This window comes from Rhamphochromis longiceps, linkage group LG19 (genome assembly GCF_057381845.1).
Source record: "Rhamphochromis longiceps isolate RC_006_pf linkage group LG19, R_longiceps_female_GT1.1, whole genome shotgun sequence".
Taxonomy (NCBI): Eukaryota; Metazoa; Chordata; class Actinopteri; order Cichliformes; family Cichlidae; genus Rhamphochromis; species Rhamphochromis longiceps.
This window is the reverse complement of record NC_140575.1, coordinates 24,110,901-24,129,131: the sequence shown is the minus strand read 5'-3', so window position 1 is coordinate 24,129,131 and position 18,231 is coordinate 24,110,901. Positions and strand designations below refer to the sequence as shown.

Here is an 18,231-nt window from a genome sequence, read left to right as displayed (position 1 = left end):
TATCTCCAAGCACAAGACCAAGACAAAATCACCTGCGGCAGCCTCTTCTTCATGGTTCGGGCAGAGCGTCTGTGAGTAATGTATAATTTTCACATAATTTAAAGTTGTAGAAATGACATCACGTTGAGTCACCGGCATGCAAACATTTCTGACTTTAAAATAACCTGAGTGTGTGACGCAGTTGATTCTAGCAACTACTCGTCTCTCTGTGCCATCTGTGTTATTTAATGTGACTGCATGCCAAGAAAACTGCACCCAGAACATCAAAACTCCTTTCAAATTTAACATGAGTCACATAAGAGTCACAATGATTTGAAGTTTCAGTGTATTTTTGCTGTGAAGACAGCTTAAACGGCTTCATTCATTCACTCAACATCGACTGATGATGATTTATTTCTTTGCAGTTTCACAGCACAGCACGATCCAGGTCACCCAATAACCGCAGCACACACCAGAGCCTGAAATCCAGCACACAAATTCACACGCATGGAGTTCAAAGCATTTCTGCTGTTTTCACAGTCGATTTGTGTTTTTAAATTGAATTATACTCAGTCTGGACTGCGACGCAGACAGCGGAAAATACAGATTTTAACTTCTGTAGCAGCACTACAGCTCGGAGAACCAAATAAATGAGAATCTGATTCAAAGAATTTCAGTTTCTCGCAGCTGCTGAGGATATAAAATAATTGAATGTGAGAAAGCAGAACAGACTATCAGTTAGCTAAAAGAAAACTCTATCATCACTCTCAGTCTTTTTGCTTATGCGCAGAGCGTGGGGAAAACCTACAGCTGGGCTCCAGAGTCGAAATCCAGGTCCAGAAAGGAGCCAAAGCTGCTTCAACCTTCCTTCACCTCATATTAAGTGCCTGCATCTCTAATGAGGCAGAGTCCCTGAATGTGGCTGAGTAAGTCCGTCTCACAGTCTGAGCACAAGTTTATTTAAGTATCTTGTGGTAGGGAAAGAGGGGCAGGCCTTCAGTGAAAGCAGGAATGTCCACGATGGCTATGGCACCTTCCACTTTGGGAGAGGCGGGAAGGAAACTAAGCTTAGACACTTCACCGTAGGCTGAGCTCCTTAAATCCTCATCTTTGCCTTTTTCTTCCTGCTTTTCACCACTGCCCTCCTCATCATTCTCTTCAGCACCAAATCCCACCACCTTAAGGACACAGAGAGACGAAATTATTACAGATATAAAGTATATCATGTCCAAAACACAAAGAAAAGTGAAGAACTGTGTAACATAAACACAAAGGCATTGCTTACATGCACACTGAGCTTCCTGCTGCTCTGTCCACGATGTTCTTTGAACCAAGAGACGAGTTCATCTCTCGTCATCTGTTTCAGAGCCTCGATCTGAACACACAGTGGCACAGACCAATGGTAAGACAGAACCATTCACTGGAAATGTAACAGCTTAATTCTCAGTGTCAGAACCAAGCATGTTTTAAAAGGATAAACCACATTTTTTTTCCTATGAATTAGAGAGGTAACAATGTTGACAGTACCAAACAGCCAGTTTATCTGTCCCCAGTGGGTCAATTAGTTTTGAGATAGTGTTGTGCTTTCATAGAGCACAAATAAAACAGGTTCTGTAATACGTTTTCTGTGATCTGTTCCTTTGGCAACGTCTATCTGAGGACCTAAAAACACAAACTTCAGCTACTGAACTTTGAAAATGCAAGTGGTGTGAACATTCTCATTAATACTTGTTATTTCTCTCTTGCTTGCTGTATACTTTGCATTAACTATGTTCATATTTTGTAGAGCGCTGAGAATATATACATATAGACATATATAGCCATCATAGAAAGGAAGCGCACCCTCTATTTATACTTAAGGTTTTATGTATGAGGCCATAATTAAAGATGGTCTTTAGCAGATCTTAAAAGTGGATTCAAATAACCTGGGATAGAAAAAAACCCAAACATTTCACCGTCATTTTCTTATCAAAAACAAAAAAAGCATAAATGTAAAATCAGCGTGTTAAAAACTAAAAATATCCTTAATGTTTCCAGAGGAACTAAGAGTGTAAGTAGCAGCCAGGTGCTGTTGATAAAATGCACTTGATAAAACTGATCATCAGAAAGAGTGACCGCCTCTATAAAAGCAGATGTTTTGGCAGGTTGTAGGTCTGGTGCATTCAGGTGTGTGCAACAGAGTGCCAAGAAAGAAGACATTGACAATGATGTTAAGAAAACAACTTCTAAACAATTTGCAGTCCATTAATTCTACAGTGAGAAAGATTATTCAGTGGACTCAAGACAGCTGCCAATCTTCCCCAGAGTGGATCCCACAATGCTCAGAGAAAAAAAAAGCAGCAAAAAACCCCAAGAGCTACATCTCAGACTCTACTGGCCTCAGCTATAATATTAAATGTTAACACGTATGACTGTCCCATTTAAAAATGACTGAAAAGGTGTGGATTGTTTAGAAGGATTGCCAGGAGAAAGCCTTTTCTGTATATAATAATAATAATAATAATAAAAACATGGCTGCAAGCCTTAGCTTTGCAAAACGGCATCTTAACAAACCACAAAACTTCTGGAACAATGTCCAGACACGGCCCAAGTGGAGATATCTGGTCATAATCCACAGCACCACACTCGGTGAAAACCAATCAGCACATCAGCACAAACACTTCGTAGCAACTGTCAAGTACGTTGGTGGTGAGGGGATGATTTGGGATTGTTTTGCAGCCACAGGACCGCAATGAGTCAACCATGAACTCCACTGTATACCAAAATATTCTACAGTCGAACGTGAGCCCATCTGTCAGCTAACAGCAAAAGCTGGGCTCACGCCACAGGACAATGATCCCAAGAACAGCAGCAAATCTTCAACAGAATGGCTGAAAAAGAAAAGAATGCGCTGTTGCAATGTCCCAAACAAAGTCCAGACTTCCACTAAATTGGAGGACCCGTGGTAGGACCATACATGTGCCCATAGTGGAGTCTAGATGACAAAGTTGGGGCAAACTGTTAAGAGTAAGGCAACTGCAATTATGTGAGAATATACTCCCATTCAGCAGCAATACATTCATAGAGCAAGTGAATAGCATTCGTCATTCTGTTAATTATATTAACAATGTTTTGCAACCCTGTAATGCACCAGAACAAAAAGGCACTAACCCACAACCCTCAAAACCAAAGGATTTGTCCCACGGTCATCAAGGTCACGGCTCAGAACTACTTTAGCAGCACGAGCACGTCTTAAACAACATCAGAGCCGTTATTTTAAACATCGTGTTGTCCTCACCTCTCTATTGAGCCTATCGAACACATACTGCTGCGTAACCACCTCTGCCCAGTTCCTGTCCACCTCCTCACCAAGATGTGTGTCCTCGCACTCTTTGAGCTTCACTAAAGCAGTCACCTGCAGAAAACACGAGCACACAGGCTTTCTAGTCACTTCTTCCACAGTGCAGCTTCACATTTAGGCATTCAGCCGGGTTTTACATGACTCAGAAATGTGTTATTAATGGAATGAGATACAACTTTTGACATTTAGAAAATTTCTGGATAGGCAGCATTTTCTGTATCTTTTTCCATAAGAATGGGAAACTCATGAATACAATAAGAAAAAACAAAACACATTTACGCAGACCTGAGTATTAAAGGCCTCCTCAGTCAGTGCATTGAGCTTCTCTCCGAATGAAGTCAAGAACTCTTCAATCTTTAACTCCACCAGCTCGGTGCTGAGAGAGATGAGAGGTAAGAGATATATTGTAGGGTATAGAACGCATTGGATTCCTTTAGTCATTTATCACTTCCACTTGATTCACTTTCCATGGCCACATGGATAAATTGCAGCTTGGGTTTGGATGAATAGCAAGATAGATTTACCTTGGTTTTGGGAAAAGTGTTAAGATAAATCGTATCTTGCTTTGGGCAAATTAAAGGTTTCCATTGTGTGTTGCAGACTCACTTGAACTTCGTGGCCTGTGTCTCCACTGTGACAGAGAAACCTAGAACGCCTGAGGTGTTTCTGCAGGTGGGGTAGACATGGTATCTGCAGACGGAGACAAAAAGAACGCTTTAGGATTAGAGAAAATACGGGTGAAATAAGCTGATGAAAAACTGCATTACATCTGATTTGCACTCTGTAATAAAACCAGTCTGGCAAGTATGAAAACTGAATTTCAATGTGAAAAGCATTTGTCCCAGTAGAATTAGAGCAGCTTGGCAAAGGTTTAAATATTACTAGCTCCCACATTTCAGGCACACCAAACAGAAACCCGACAGTCTCTTAACAAGGTCGGCACAGACTTGTTCCTTCTAGAAGGCAAAGTAATGAAATACAATACAGACAGAGACGTGTAGGTGGAAACAGAAGGTTAGTTTCTCTGCATACCTTTGATTTTCACATAAAATAACTTCAATACCCTCAAAATGGCAAAAAAAAAAAAAAAAGAGGAAGAGGAAGAGAACTGGATATATTAAGAAAGTTACTTTGAAAAGTTGTGTATTTCCATATGGAGCACATTTAGGACAAATGCAAATAAATCAAATTAACTGCAGCTTTCTAGTTTTAGAAAAATATTAGCGTGTAATGCTAATTTGAATGGAAAAACTCACTGTTTCGCTTAGTTTCAGAAATTTGGTTTTAAATGAACAGAAAAATATTATCGAACGCAGCAGAAACTCACCCCAGAGTCTCTTTGGTCCTGAGGAAATCAAAGCAGGGCTCCTCCATGTGCATCTGAAACCCCCCCAAAACAACTCAGTCAACAATGGAGGGATGACGGCATCAAAGAGGGAGTGTGTGGAAACAGAGAAGCAACATATTGTAATGCTCACCACCAACAGCTCCATCAGCGTGTGCTCCCTTAAAGCCTTGGGGCCAGACTGAATAAAACGCAAACAGAAAGAAAATGGGAATGAATTTGTGTGCGTAAAAAAATGAACCTTCAGAGATAAAACGACTTGATGACCTGTAGACGTGCATGTACATTGTGTGTGTATACCTGGTAGTAAACAGTGACTTCCGAGTTGGCGTCTCCTTTATTGAGTGATTTGACCTTACAGATGTGGTGCTTCTGTGGAAGCTCGACCACTCTGAACATCACCGGTACCTCCGCTGTCAGCTTGGAGAACTGCAACTTACTGCCAGGCAAGACACGAGGAGAGAGGGAGTAAAATAAGTGAGAAGGTAAAGAGGAGAGAGGAAAAAAAAAGCAAAGGCGAATCATGGACTAAACAACTGAAGCTGATGTGAATCACGGCGTATTATAGCAAACAAATCTATTTGATTGTATAGTATTGGTGTTCTCATTAGGGAGTGCATTCAGTGTAATAACTGACTTACTCTGTGACATATTGCAGAAACTGCACAGACTCCTGTGGAGGAAATACAATAAAGAGTAATGAATAGTGAGAGATAAGAGAGAAAGAGAGTGAGGAGAGGCAATCAGCCAAGCACGAGGGCAATGTCAAGTACACCCAGTAGCAACTGAGGCAAGAGTAGACGTGAACGTTGACTGATTCACTCTAATCAGCTAATATTATTGTCAATCAGTATGCTTGTCTGTGTGCTGTCTGCTGTCCACTCACTGCACTGCTAAAGTTCCCTTGCACCAGTCCCTCTGCAAAGAGCTCAGCTCTGAAGCTCCGGCTGAACTCAATCAGCTCTTCAGTGGTCAAACCAGCTGTTAGAGCCTGATATTTGTCCACCATGGACCAGCGAGAGTGCTCCAAGATTAACAAGCGCACGTCCCTGGAGGAGAAAAAAAAAGGATGAGAGCGAGAAGATAAAAGAGGACGGTGACGACCGGAGGCTCTTCTATTTAGGGCTGTCACACATTTCACCACTAGAAGGCAACATACACTCGATAATCTCACATAGCAATGGGGAAGCAACGTACTTGCTGAGTTTCTCAGGTTTAATGAGGATGTTGAAGTAGGTTTTTTTCAGCTGCTCTGCGAACATGCTGAAGACGTCAGAGGAGGCCGAGAAATCTGCCAGGTGGTCAATGATCAGGTGAAACAGCAACTACAGACAAAAACATGGTCAACAAGTCACACATACATTACATAAGATTCTTTCTTATTCAGTTTGTGGTTTAATGTATGCAAAACAATTACACGTACAGTTGTGTTTGTAACTGTTTTGAGATTAAAATAAATTTAGCCTTTAAACACCAACAGAGTGGATTTTAAAATAAACGTATCACAGACAGACATTTTTATGGCCAGCTGAGGCCCATTTCCTGTTATTTTATAACAATTAAGCAGATCAAAAGCTGAAGCTTATTCCAATTGTTGGACTTGCATTTGGTGTCTTTTCTCTGGAATCGTCAACATGAGCTCCAAAGAGATGATTCAAGTGAAGGAGTCCATAATTACACTGAAAAACTGCAATAAACCTATCAGAGCTTCCAAATCAACACTCTGGTACATTCTTTAAAAGGAATGCACTGATGAGACCACAGGAACAACTACATCGAATAAGTCAATCCTTGTTTGAGAAAAACCTTTTCACAGTCACAAGGACGTAGACATGTCATTGACAAAATCTACAATCAAGAAACACCTTCGTGAATGTGATTATAGCGGGTTTATGACAAGGTGACAAAGACATAAGAACTGGAAAGCCAGATTCGACTTATCCAGAAAATATGCCAAATTTCTTGGACATATAAACCCAAGTTTGACTTGTACCAGAATCGTGGGGAGCCAAAAGTATGGAGAATGAAAGGAACGGCTCATAATCTGAAGCATACCACGCTATCTGTCAAACATGGTGGCGGCAATGTTTTGGCGTGTATGGCTGCCAGTAAAACTGGGTCAGTAGTGTTTAGTGATGATGTGACTGCTGATAGAAGTAGCAGGGAGGATACTGAAGTGTACAGGGCTATGCTCTCTGCTCACATTTAGCCAACAGCTTCAAAAGTGATTGGATACTGTTTCACAGTTAAAATGGGAAAATGATCCAAAGCATACTGCAAAAGCAACCCAAGAGATTCTCAAGACAAAGACATAGGCATGTACTTCAATGGCCAAGTAAGTCACCTGATCTCAACCCAACACAGCATGGTTTTCAGTTATTGAAGACGAAACAGAAGGCAGCGAGTCCCAACTAAAGGCGGGTACAGTAAAAGCCTGGCAGACCATCTCAAGTAGATTTCAGGCACTCACTGACTGCAAAGGATTTTTATCCAAGCATGAATTTAAAATTATATCGGCTTGTCCAATTAACTTCGAGCCTTTAAAAATGTTGACTATGTATAAAAATTGATATAATTCCTAAACAGTTAAGCAAAATTTTTGTAAAGCCCCTTGAATTAAAGCTGTATATTGAATGTTTGATTTAAAATCCCCTGTGGTGGTGTACAGAGCCTAAAATGCAACTGCCACTATCCAAACTGTTTATCTATGTGTGTATGTATGCTTACTCACAGGAAGCTTGTGGTTAAATCCTTTAACTTTGATGACCAGTCCGTGCTCACCAGCAACCAGTTTATACTCCAACTGGGCCACTTCAGCCTCATAGGCTGGCTCTGCCAGGTTGTGGCCCAGAATGTTTACCAGAAGGTCAAACAAGACCACACTGGAGCGCAAGAGGAAGGCGACAAATAAAGAGAATAAGAGAAAAGTGAAATAGAGAGAGGGCAGGGAATAGTACAGAAGGAGGTAAGAAGGATGAGATGGAGGATAGAGAGGGAAAAAAAACAGGCAAAATAGAAAAAGAAGGAGGAAGGACAGAGGAAGGAGAAACGTGGGGGAGGGAGGGTAAAAGTGACAAAAAGACATAAGTGGAGGCAGTGGGAGAGAGAGAGACGATTAAAAAGCAGTCATTAACAAAGGTCATAGCAAAAAACAAACACTTATTTTCACAAACTCTTATCTGAGCTTAAACTCACTTCTTAGCGGATTGCTGGATTACTGGAGAGATTAAGTGGAATCTGACGTAGGCTAAAGAAGAAGAGAGAGCAAGCAGGTGTCAACCATTCCCTAATGACATTAAATACCTTTAAAGTAACATCTTGCATGCTAATTGATGCACACAGTACAAGTACACACACACTAACACACAGTCTACCTCTTGGGATTTTGAATTTGTTATCTTTCTTGTACCACAGGCAGCCCCTGTCGCTGTCGGCTATCCGGACTGGGAACTCGGTGTCTGGGCAGTCAGAGGGCTTCAGGGTGAAGTCAGTGGCTGAACAAGTGCACACACACAATAAATCACCATTCCACTCGGTGCAGCCTCATAAATAATGCGTGACTTTCGACAATTCATTATATACAGTTTAGGGATAAACATGTAGTCGCTTGTCAACACAGAGAAAGATGTTACCCCCACAATAAATGATTCAGAAACCCTTGGGCCAGAAAGTGAAGCTGCCAGCTTTTAGTAAAGCTGGCCGCGTAGGTCTGTCACTTTACAAAGTTTGTAAGCAAACTGCAACGACAGAATGAATCAACCTTTGCATTTGGCCAGAAGTGAGCCAGAGGTGTTTTGTTTTTCTGTGTTTAAATTAAAATATTGACCTTTAATTAACATACACCGTTCAATCCATGCAATCAGCAAATATAACTGGTGCTGTGTAACCATTTTTGTGCCGATCGGTCTGAATTTACAATCCAAACTTTATCCATTGGTACATTACAGGAGCTGGCCCTGTGTGTTTTCGTTCTACTTTTAAATTAATTCACTTAATAAAATTCGTTCATTTTGTTGTAGCCAAATATGTGGTACGTTTGAAAATGCAGACAGTGATGGATTTAATCTATTTCACAGTGAAATTTTATAACTATAACGACAAGTTGTTCAAAACTGATTTGTAACTTTTCCATAATTTTGTTCTGCTACAATATTTAAGGTGTTAGGTGTTGTATTATTATAACCTTTATTTATTAGTGGATTCTAAAATACAGTTTACCTTGTAATCTGTAATGAAATAACTTCAATTATTTGTAAAACTAATAACATCCCCCAAACTGAATCTCAATCTTGAATACTTATTTTTTTCCACAACTGTATTTTTTGGGGGGCATTTTGCTGTTGCAGGTCGAAAAATTTTTTTCCCATGCTTGCCCCATAACCACAAGCCACAGGCTTATGGTCAAATTAGCCTTACATGTCTGACCAAGCTGCAAGGCGTTGAGTTGCATCATGGATAACGTAGGCGTCTACAGACTGATTTGACTGATTTTTGATCAGATATGGATAGCAATATTTAACTAGTCTGGTTATCAAGATGCATCAATAATTCAATGTGATATTAAATGGAATTTAAATATGTCTGGGAAAAAAAGGTTATAAAACAAAACAAGCAGGAGACTTCTCAGAGTGTGTCCTCTAATAAAAACCAATCACAGGATGACACAGCATCCTCTTATATTTTGAGCCTTAATACAACTTAAAATCGAAGTTCAACTAAATGTACTCCCTGTACTCCCGCCATGAACAGGGAAATTAGTGATAAAGACCAATGTGGTGTTCTGTACCAGGCTGAAAGCAAGTGTATTTGTGCTCTAAAGCTGGTAACACTGTTTATGGCAGGGGTATGGAACTCCAGGCCTCGAGAGCCAATGTCCTGCAGGTTTTAGATGCGTCCTTGGTCCAACACAGCTGATTTAAATGGCTAAATTACCTCCTAAACATGTCTTGAAGTTCTCCGGAGGCCTAGTAATGAGCTAATCATTTGATTCAGGTGTGTTGACCCAAGGTAAGATCTAAAACCTGCAAGACACCGGCTCTCGAGGCCTGGAGTTCTCTAACCCTGGTTTATGGGGACTAACTTGCTTTTGAAGCCAGCCTCAAGTGGCCATTCGAGGAACTACAGTTTGTGGCACTTTAAGTTTTTCATTTTCCAACAGAAGCTGTGGCTTGATTTGTACAGAAAAACAAAGAATTTCTGCTAGACTACAACAAGAAAAGCCTGGAATAAAATAGTATTAAATACATATATTACCACACATGAAATCAGTTAAGCTATACAAGGGTAAGCCAACAAAAACAGGACCATCTTTCCTCCGACACAGCTATTGTGATCTCTCAAACATTTTTCTCCATCTTGCGCTGTTGTCAAAATATGGGTTGAGCTAATTTAACACTCCACTTCTAAAAAGCAAAGTTTCTCTCCCCTGGACTTAAATTATAGGAGGAGGATAAACATGCTGTGCAACAACATTTAACTGCTGCTTTAATAACTGCCGAGGTAAGGGGGAGAAAACTTACTGCAAATGCTCCGAATGGGGTTTCAAATCACTCAACCTCCCCCAGAGTGAAAAATACCATCCTGACTTCACAAATTTTAGCTTGAATTAATACACCTCAGCTAGATCAGTGACTAACAAGGGAGCATTAGAAATGACAAAATACACTGACAAAAACACTCAGTTCCTCCAGGTTTGGTCAATATATCTGATTACCGGTATTTCGTGGATGGATTAATGGAGAGCTAAAGTCCAAACTGCTGGAGCACATCTTGTCCAGATCATCGTATTGGACACTTTTCAGATACAGCATGCAGCAGATTAGGCCAGAAAGACCTACTTTTTTGCCCATAATGCAAAAAAGAAGTTTCTTCACCTACCAATGAACTTATTCTCTGCAGGAAGGTGGAGGTCAGCAGTAAGCTCCAGGTTTCTTGTCCACTGCTCCATCCACTCTTGCTGGATATCTGTATGAAGGTTAAACATCTATTAACACATAAGAAATACTTGCCAATTTGATTCAACTGCTGAATAAAGTGAACTCTCTACTTTTATATTTTAATTTAAATGCTTTTCCAACGCCATTGTTTGCCATATAAAAGACAGAGATAAATGCTGGCATTTCTACTGCTGGCTCTGCTTTATATGTGGCTGAATACCACCACACAAGGGAAAAAAAGACAATGTATTCACTGAACGCTTACAATGTACGAAGCAACTGCTACAGTCACAGTAAACACACACACACACCCTCCACGTTGTATTGTGTGCCAAACCACTTCTCCCTGAGGGGACACTGGCCCTCATGTTCTGGTGACAACAGCATCAGGTTGGCTTTCTCAGGGGTGAGGAGAGACAGAGCTGCACTGATCACCTACACACACACACACACACACACACACACACACACACACACACACACACACACACACACACACACACACACACACACACACACACACACACACACACACACACACACACACACACACACAAAATCAAATCAAAAGATGTTTGCAGCACAGAGAGAGATCATATTTCCTCCCTTTCTAAAGAACATCAACATTAATGGGAGACAGTTTTAGCAGCCAAAAACAATGTGACAAAAAAAGAGAACAGGCGTTAACACAAAAAATATGCAAAGCCACAATTAGACTGTAACTTTTGATGCAAAATAACATCCACCAGCAGAAAAGAGGATCTCAGCTCTAAGAAATATATTAGAAACAAAATCATTAAAGGAGCGATGAGAAACACATCTATATTTTTCTACCTTTGAGTGACCTGTTTCATTAACATCTTTATCTAAAAAAAGGACATTTTGCATTTTAGAATAAAAGCCCTGAAAGTGGTTCACTCCCAGAACTACTGAACTACTTACTTCTGGATTGAACTCAAACATCAACTGATCTCCTGTCAGGAAGTCTTCTTTAGGGAACAGTTGCATGTTTTCACAAATGTCCTCCACGTACTCTATAGGATCAATCTGGCAAAGAGAAAATCAAAATCGAGAGGCTTTACTCACACAATCTCATTGATAATAACAATGATACATTGCTACATGTCCAAAACACGGCAACTCAGCGACTAATGAAGGCTGTTAGCCTTACTTGCTCCTGATAGTGAAACTCATTTGCTTCAATCCTCTGAATCTCTTCATATATCCTGAGTGCACAGACAGACAGAAACAAAGAATTACAACTTTTATTCACCTCATAAAATTGCTTAGACGCCACAACACCAGCACTCTCTAAGACAGAATAAGGAACATAATAATAACAAAAATAATAAGACCATAAATATACAAATAACAGCCAACCACACATATTATGTTGTCACTATCTCAAATAAAGCAGCATTTACTACAACTACACAATGAGTCAGACAATCAAACAGACAGAAAATCCATGTTGTATATTTGATTTCAAACTGAGAAATATACCTATCTTATATCTACCTATCTTAGTGAGGATATTTTTGGAAAAATGAGGACCGGTGGACCTGTGTTCACTTTTATAGACCCCATTTAAAGCACTGTTTAAGGGTTAAGATTGATTTGAAGGTGTGTGTGTGTGAGTGAGAGAGAAAGTGAGTGAAAGAAAGTGCCTTTGCAGTGGTCCAAGTGTCTGCAACATCTTCAGGTACTGGAACACGAGGCGAGTCACCTGTTAAAAGCCACAGACAAGCAAATTATTAGTGTATAACCACATTTATTGTTAGTAGAATTCCAGCAAAAAATGATTCCTTCCTTTCTGCAATCAATCGATATGGAGGTATTGTTAAGTTTTATGATCCATAACAATTACAGTGATGCCAAAAAGAAGTTGCCAATCATGTTAACTATGGTTACCTGATTATAGTCATTAGAACAGCTCTGAAAACTGAGTTGGAAAAAGTGGTTTCATTCAGAATACTAAACAGCTCAGTAATACATGTCTTGATCCCACTTTTAGAGAATCAGACATGTAAATGAAAATATCAAATCTCTGTTAAAGTAATAGTAAGAGTAAAAAAATAATTATTACCATTGAACAAAACCATTGTTCATCAGTTGTGACAAAGTAAAAAATCACTTACAATAACTTAAAATTAGTATTTTCTAACTCCAGACATCAATTTTAAAGGGGCCTTTTGATATTTTGAAATATGCATTTGCTTCCTTGCCCAGAGTTATAAAAAAGATTGATGCATCTCTCATAGCAGTACACCAGGTATGAAGCTACTGCCAGTAACTGATTTGCTTAGCTAGCACAAAGACTGGAAAGTCCACTGGTTTCATAGTCTCGCTAATTAATACATAATATCTTCATTACAGTGGAATTATGCACCAGACTGTTTCTTGCCAAGACCAGCTACGAAGCAGACACTTTAAAAATGCAGGCAGATTTTTATGGTCTCAGTCTTGTTGCAAAATCTGATCTTTTTTCCACTAGTGTCTGTACACAGTTTGTGGCACAATCCCCAATCCTTGTGAAGACTGTACAAGTAAGAAGCAGCATGCTTATTCATGAGCATATGAGATGCAGGTGGGGTGCATTCTGTTATCTTTGAATAGCACTAGAATAGCTGTTTGTCAGTGTCCATTTTTATGCTAGTCAAGTTAGCCAGCAGTAGCCTCATAATAAATACAAAAAGAAATTGTCCTTTTTGTATTTATGGTGCTCTTTGCCTGCTATTATGTTTTACTTTTTGATTTTTATATGTGAAAAGTGCTATATAAATAAATTGTACTTACTTAAATGAGAGCTGTATGCTTTCTGTAATACTCTATGGGCTACCTAAGGCAAGCTCCAAGCAAAGTTAACCCCTTATACAAATACAGCCTTAAACCTGTGAGGGAACACTTTTCTGAACTGCAGGAGGTTTTTATTGCCGGCACCAGTTTCATATTAAGTTGGCTTGCTGTGTGTCTAACAGGAGGAGAAGGCAAGGCAAGGCAAGGCAAGGCAAGGCAAGGCAAATTTATTTGTATAGCACAATTCAACAACAAGGTGATTCAAAGTGCTTTACAGAGACATTAGAAACAAAAACAAATAAAAAGCATGATTTAAAATTAATTAAAACAAGCAAACAAACTAACTAACTAAACACACACATTTCACACCTGTTCGCGCGATCTGAACCCTTATCGTAAGGGGAGCTACCAGTCCTTCTGTGGACGAGCTACTTTCTATTTTAAATTCCCTGAATTTAAAATACTCTCTAGACCCAGTCTAGACCCAGTTGGGGAGCTACCCAGAGCTCTAATCCCACACCTGTTCGCGCGATCTGAACCCTTATCGTAAGGGGAGCTACCAGTCCTTCTGTGGACGAGCTACTTTCTATTTTAAATTCCCTGAATTTAAAATACTCTCTAGACCCAGTCTAGACCCAGCTGGGGAGCTACCCAGAGCTCTAAACCCACTTAACAAACAAACAAACAAACAAAACAGTATATAAAATCAAAACAGATAAAATCAGAACAGTAGATAAAATCAGTAGTTAATGTAAGTTTTGAAATTTAAGCTTAACAAACAAACAAAACAGTATATAAAACCAAAACAGATAAAATTAGAAATAGATAAGATCAGTAGTTAGTGTAAGTTTTGAAATTTAAGCTTAAAAGTGTGGATTTGGTGCTTTATTCAAATGCAGCTGAGAACAGGTGAGTCTTCAACCTGGATTTAAATAAACTGAGTGTTTCAGCTGATCTGAGGCTTTCTGGGAGTTTGTTCCAGATATAAGGAGCATAAAAGCTGAATGCAGCTTCTCCGTGTCTGGTTCTGACTCTGGGAACTGATAAAAGACCGGATCCAGATGACCTGAGGGATCTGGATGGTTCATACTGGGTCAGCAGGTCACTGATGTATTTTGGTCCTAAACCATTCAGAGCTTTATAGGCCAGCATCAGAACTTTAAAGTCTATCCTCTGACGGACAGGTAGCCAGTGTAAAGACCTCAGAGCTGGACTGATGTGGTCCACTTTTTTGGTCTTAGTGAGGACTCGAGCAGCAGAGTTCTGAATGAGCTGTAGTTGTCTGACTGATTTTTTAGGTAGACCTGTAAAGATGCTGTTACAGTAATCAAGCCTACTAAAAATGAATGCATGGACTAGTTTTTCCAGGTCCTGTTGAGACATCAGATCTTTTATCCTTGAAATATTCTTGAGGTGATAGTAAGCTGACTTTGTTATTGTCTTAATGTGTTTTTCTAAGTTTAGGTCTGCATCCATCACTACACCCAGATTTCTCGCCTGGTTTGTGGTTTTTAGATGTATAGATTGAAGTTCTCTGGTGACCTGTAATCGTTTTTCTTTGGCGCCAAAGACTATTACTTCAGTTTTGTTTTTGTTTAGTTGGAGAAAATTGTGGCACAACCAGTCATTGATTTCCTCAATGCATTTACCAAGAGCCTGTACAGGGCCTCGGTCTCCTGGTGACATTGTGATATATATTTGTGTGTCATCTGCATAGCTGTGGTAGTTTATTTTGTTGTTCTTTATAATCTGTGCCAGTGGGAGCATGTAAATGTTAAACAGAGGGGGTCCCAAGATGGAACCTTGGGGAACTCCACATGTGATACTTGTCTGCTCAGATGTGAAGTTACCTATTGATACAAAGTATTTCCTGTTTTCTAAGTATGTTTTGAACCAGTTTAGTACAGTTCCTGAAAGACCTGCCCAGTTCTCCAGTCGTTTGAGTAATATGTTGTGGTCAACTGTATCAAATGCTGCACTGAGATCCAGTAAAACTAGGACTGACATTTTTCCACTGTCTGTATTCAGACATATGTCATTAAACACTTTTGTCAGAGCGGTTTCAGTGCTGTGGTTCTGTCTAAAACCTGACTGGAAGGCATCGTAGCAGTTATTCTGTGTTAAGAAGTAATTGAGCTGTTGAGAAACTGCTTTTTCAATGATCTTACTTAAAAATGGGAGATTTGAGATCGGCCTGTAGTTGTTCATTTGTGTCTTGTCAAGATTGTCCTTTTTCAGTATAGGTTTGATTACAGCAGTTTTTAGTGGTTCTGGAAACACACCTGACATTAAGGAAAAGTTGACGATCTGTAACAGGTCTGACTCTAAAGTCTTTGAGACCTTTTTGAAAAAACTTGTTGGCAGGACATCTAAACAGCAGGAGGAGGAGTTCAGTTGACCTAAGATGTCCTCCAGGTCTTTGCTGTTAATAGGGTGAAACTGTTTGATGGTGTTTAAACAGCTTTTCGGTGGACACAGTACATATCCTGGATCTGCTGTTGATGTTCCAACTGCTTGTCTAATCTTTTGGATTTTGTCTGTGAAGAATTTGGCAAAGTCATTGCAGGCCATGGTTGAATGAAGTTCAGCTGCCACTGGCACAGGAGGGTTTGTTAGCCTGTCAACTGTAGAAAATAAGACCCGAGCATTATGGCTGTTTTTAGTGATGATGTCAGAGAAGTAGGACCTTCTTGCACTCCTCAGTTGTAAATTATAATTGTGAAGTTTCTCTTTATAGATGTCATAATGAACCTGGAGGTTTGTTTTTCTCCATCTGCGCTCAGCTTTCCTACACTCTCTTTTTTCATTTTTCACTAGTGTGGAGTTTCTCCATGGAGACTTTTTCCTTCCAGAGATAACCTTCACCTTAATGGGGGCAATAGTGTCCATTACATTTAACATTTTTGCATTAAAGCTATTGACGAGCTCATTGACTGAACCTTTGGACAGGTCAGGTGTTAATGGGAAGACCTGGTTAAAGATCTCACTACTGTCTTCAGTTATACACCGTTTTGTGATCACTGCTGTTGATATATTTGTGTGGGCTGAGATTTTACTTTCAAAGAAAACACAGTAATGATCAGATAAGCCCGCATCAGACACAGTAATGTTTGAAATGCTCAGGCTCTTGGAGATCAGTAGGTCGAGAGTGTGTCCTCTATTATGTGTGGCCTCTGTTACATGCTGAGTCAGCCCAAAGTTGCCCAGAGTGTTACTCAGGTCTTTAGTCCCTTTGTCCTGAGGGTTGTCCACATGGATGTTAAAATCCCCAACAATAATTACACAGTCGAAATCAACACAGATCACAGACAGCAGTTCACTGAGGTCATTAAAAAAGTCTGTGCAGTATTTGGGAGTAGGGCTGAACGATTATGGAAAATAATCTAATTGCGATTTTTTGCCCCAATATTGCGATTGCGATGCGATTATTTTTTAAGGTATTTGTCTTCTGTATTATTAAACAAAGACAAGCAATACATCATATAGTATGGCCAATACTATATTACATTAATTTTAAACTGTTCTTTCCTGGAAGACAGACCTCTGTTATGATGACATGAGGTGATGCATGAATTGATGACTGACATTTTTATTTAACTTCTTCAATCACAACAGTATATTTGAACATACACAATAGTTTATTTTTAGCTTACAAACATCTGAGCATAAAGTGCTGACAAGGAACCCTGGTGTAAACATTAAAATGAAAGTCAGTACAATGTGCAGATTGCAGAAATATACATAAAAAAAATCAGTGGCTTTACCACACTCAGTTTTTCGACATCTGTGAACTACTAGACAGTCATTCAATTAAAAAATAATATTAAATAAATAAAACTAATAAATAAAAAATACACACATCTTACTGATCTCTGCAGTCAGTAACATTACACATAAAGTGCAAACATAATAGCAATTGTATAAACACACACACAAACACGCCTTTAAAGTTTAAAGGCGTGAAATTGGACGGTCTAGTTCTGATTAGCGTCACCGCTGTCTCGGTGGAGTTTAATAAACTCGGCCGTCTGCTTCTTGCTATCTAAAATATAACCAGACACTGGTGTAAATTCTCGACTGTCTCATACTTCTGTTTAATAAGTTTTCTGTTTGACGTTTAGTCAGCTGTGTGAAAACCAAGGAGGAACCCACCCGGGGGATTAATAAAGTTTTATTTTATCTAATCTAATAACTTTAATCTCAGCCAAACCGATTTACTCACGAACAAACAAAACACTGAAAAAAGCCCAACAATAACATTTTTAGGTTGTCTAAGTGACTTATATATTACGTTTAACCCGAGCAGCGAAACTCCGCGGTGATCTGAAAATGATGTGCCGGGAGTTGTGCCGTTCTCGGCCGCATCAGTAACCCTCGAGCTCCCGGCTAGCTGTCGAGCTGGTGGGTAGCAGACGCCTCCGAAAACGTCGAAGCACTTTTGCAAATATGGGATATCTTGATAAACCGAGCAGATATTTGATGTTTACACAACTACTTTCTCGCCTGAAAATATGTTAAAAGTTTATTTTGTGACCCAGAAAGATTAGTATGAGTAATTTTAAAACTTAGTAGCGGCCGCCATTGCTGGAAACTGGAGTTTGGCTGGGCCGCGCTATGAATTCTGGGATATGGTAGTAATTTGGACAGCCTTCGGCGCGTCGCTGTGACGTAATCGGTCTACAAATGCGGCCTCAGGAGGATGCAGCCCATGAATTGTATAATATAATCGCAGTATAATCGCAGCCTTTGCGGTTAGAAAATTGCACTTGATCATGTCGCGATATTATCGCAAATGCGATATATCGTTCAGCCCTATTTGGGAGGCCTGTAAACAT

General features: G+C 39.7%; 1 protein-coding gene across 3 annotated transcripts in view; it reads right to left on the bottom strand.

Moving 5' to 3' along the window:
• Nucleotides 1–377: 377 nt before the first annotated feature.
• Nucleotides 378–18,231, bottom strand: part of LOC146646808 (nardilysin-like) — a 36,334-nt gene continuing 18,480 nt past the window's right edge. For all 3 annotated transcript variants that reach the window (XM_085392464.1, XM_085392466.1, XM_085392463.1), the window contains exons 14-32: nucleotides 12,268–12,326; nucleotides 11,772–11,826; nucleotides 11,543–11,647; nucleotides 10,912–11,035; nucleotides 10,542–10,628; nucleotides 8,039–8,158; nucleotides 7,860–7,911; nucleotides 7,396–7,546; nucleotides 5,862–5,989; nucleotides 5,551–5,713; nucleotides 5,306–5,337; nucleotides 4,965–5,103; nucleotides 4,798–4,845; nucleotides 4,647–4,699; nucleotides 3,926–4,009; nucleotides 3,605–3,695; nucleotides 3,257–3,373; nucleotides 1,265–1,354; nucleotides 378–1,157 (exon numbers count right to left, since the gene is read on the bottom strand). In XM_085392464.1, the coding sequence (XP_085248590.1) occupies nucleotides 936–1,157; nucleotides 1,265–1,354; nucleotides 3,257–3,373; nucleotides 3,605–3,695; nucleotides 3,926–4,009; nucleotides 4,647–4,699; nucleotides 4,798–4,845; nucleotides 4,965–5,103; nucleotides 5,306–5,337; nucleotides 5,551–5,713; nucleotides 5,862–5,989; nucleotides 7,396–7,546; nucleotides 7,860–7,911; nucleotides 8,039–8,158; nucleotides 10,542–10,628; nucleotides 10,912–11,035; nucleotides 11,543–11,647; nucleotides 11,772–11,826; nucleotides 12,268–12,326 (1,920 nt within the window). In that variant the 3' untranslated portion in view covers nucleotides 378–935. The remainder of the gene's footprint in view (nucleotides 1,158–1,264; nucleotides 1,355–3,256; nucleotides 3,374–3,604; nucleotides 3,696–3,925; nucleotides 4,010–4,646; nucleotides 4,700–4,797; nucleotides 4,846–4,964; nucleotides 5,104–5,305; nucleotides 5,338–5,550; nucleotides 5,714–5,861; nucleotides 5,990–7,395; nucleotides 7,547–7,859; nucleotides 7,912–8,038; nucleotides 8,159–10,541; nucleotides 10,629–10,911; nucleotides 11,036–11,542; nucleotides 11,648–11,771; nucleotides 11,827–12,267; nucleotides 12,327–18,231) is intronic.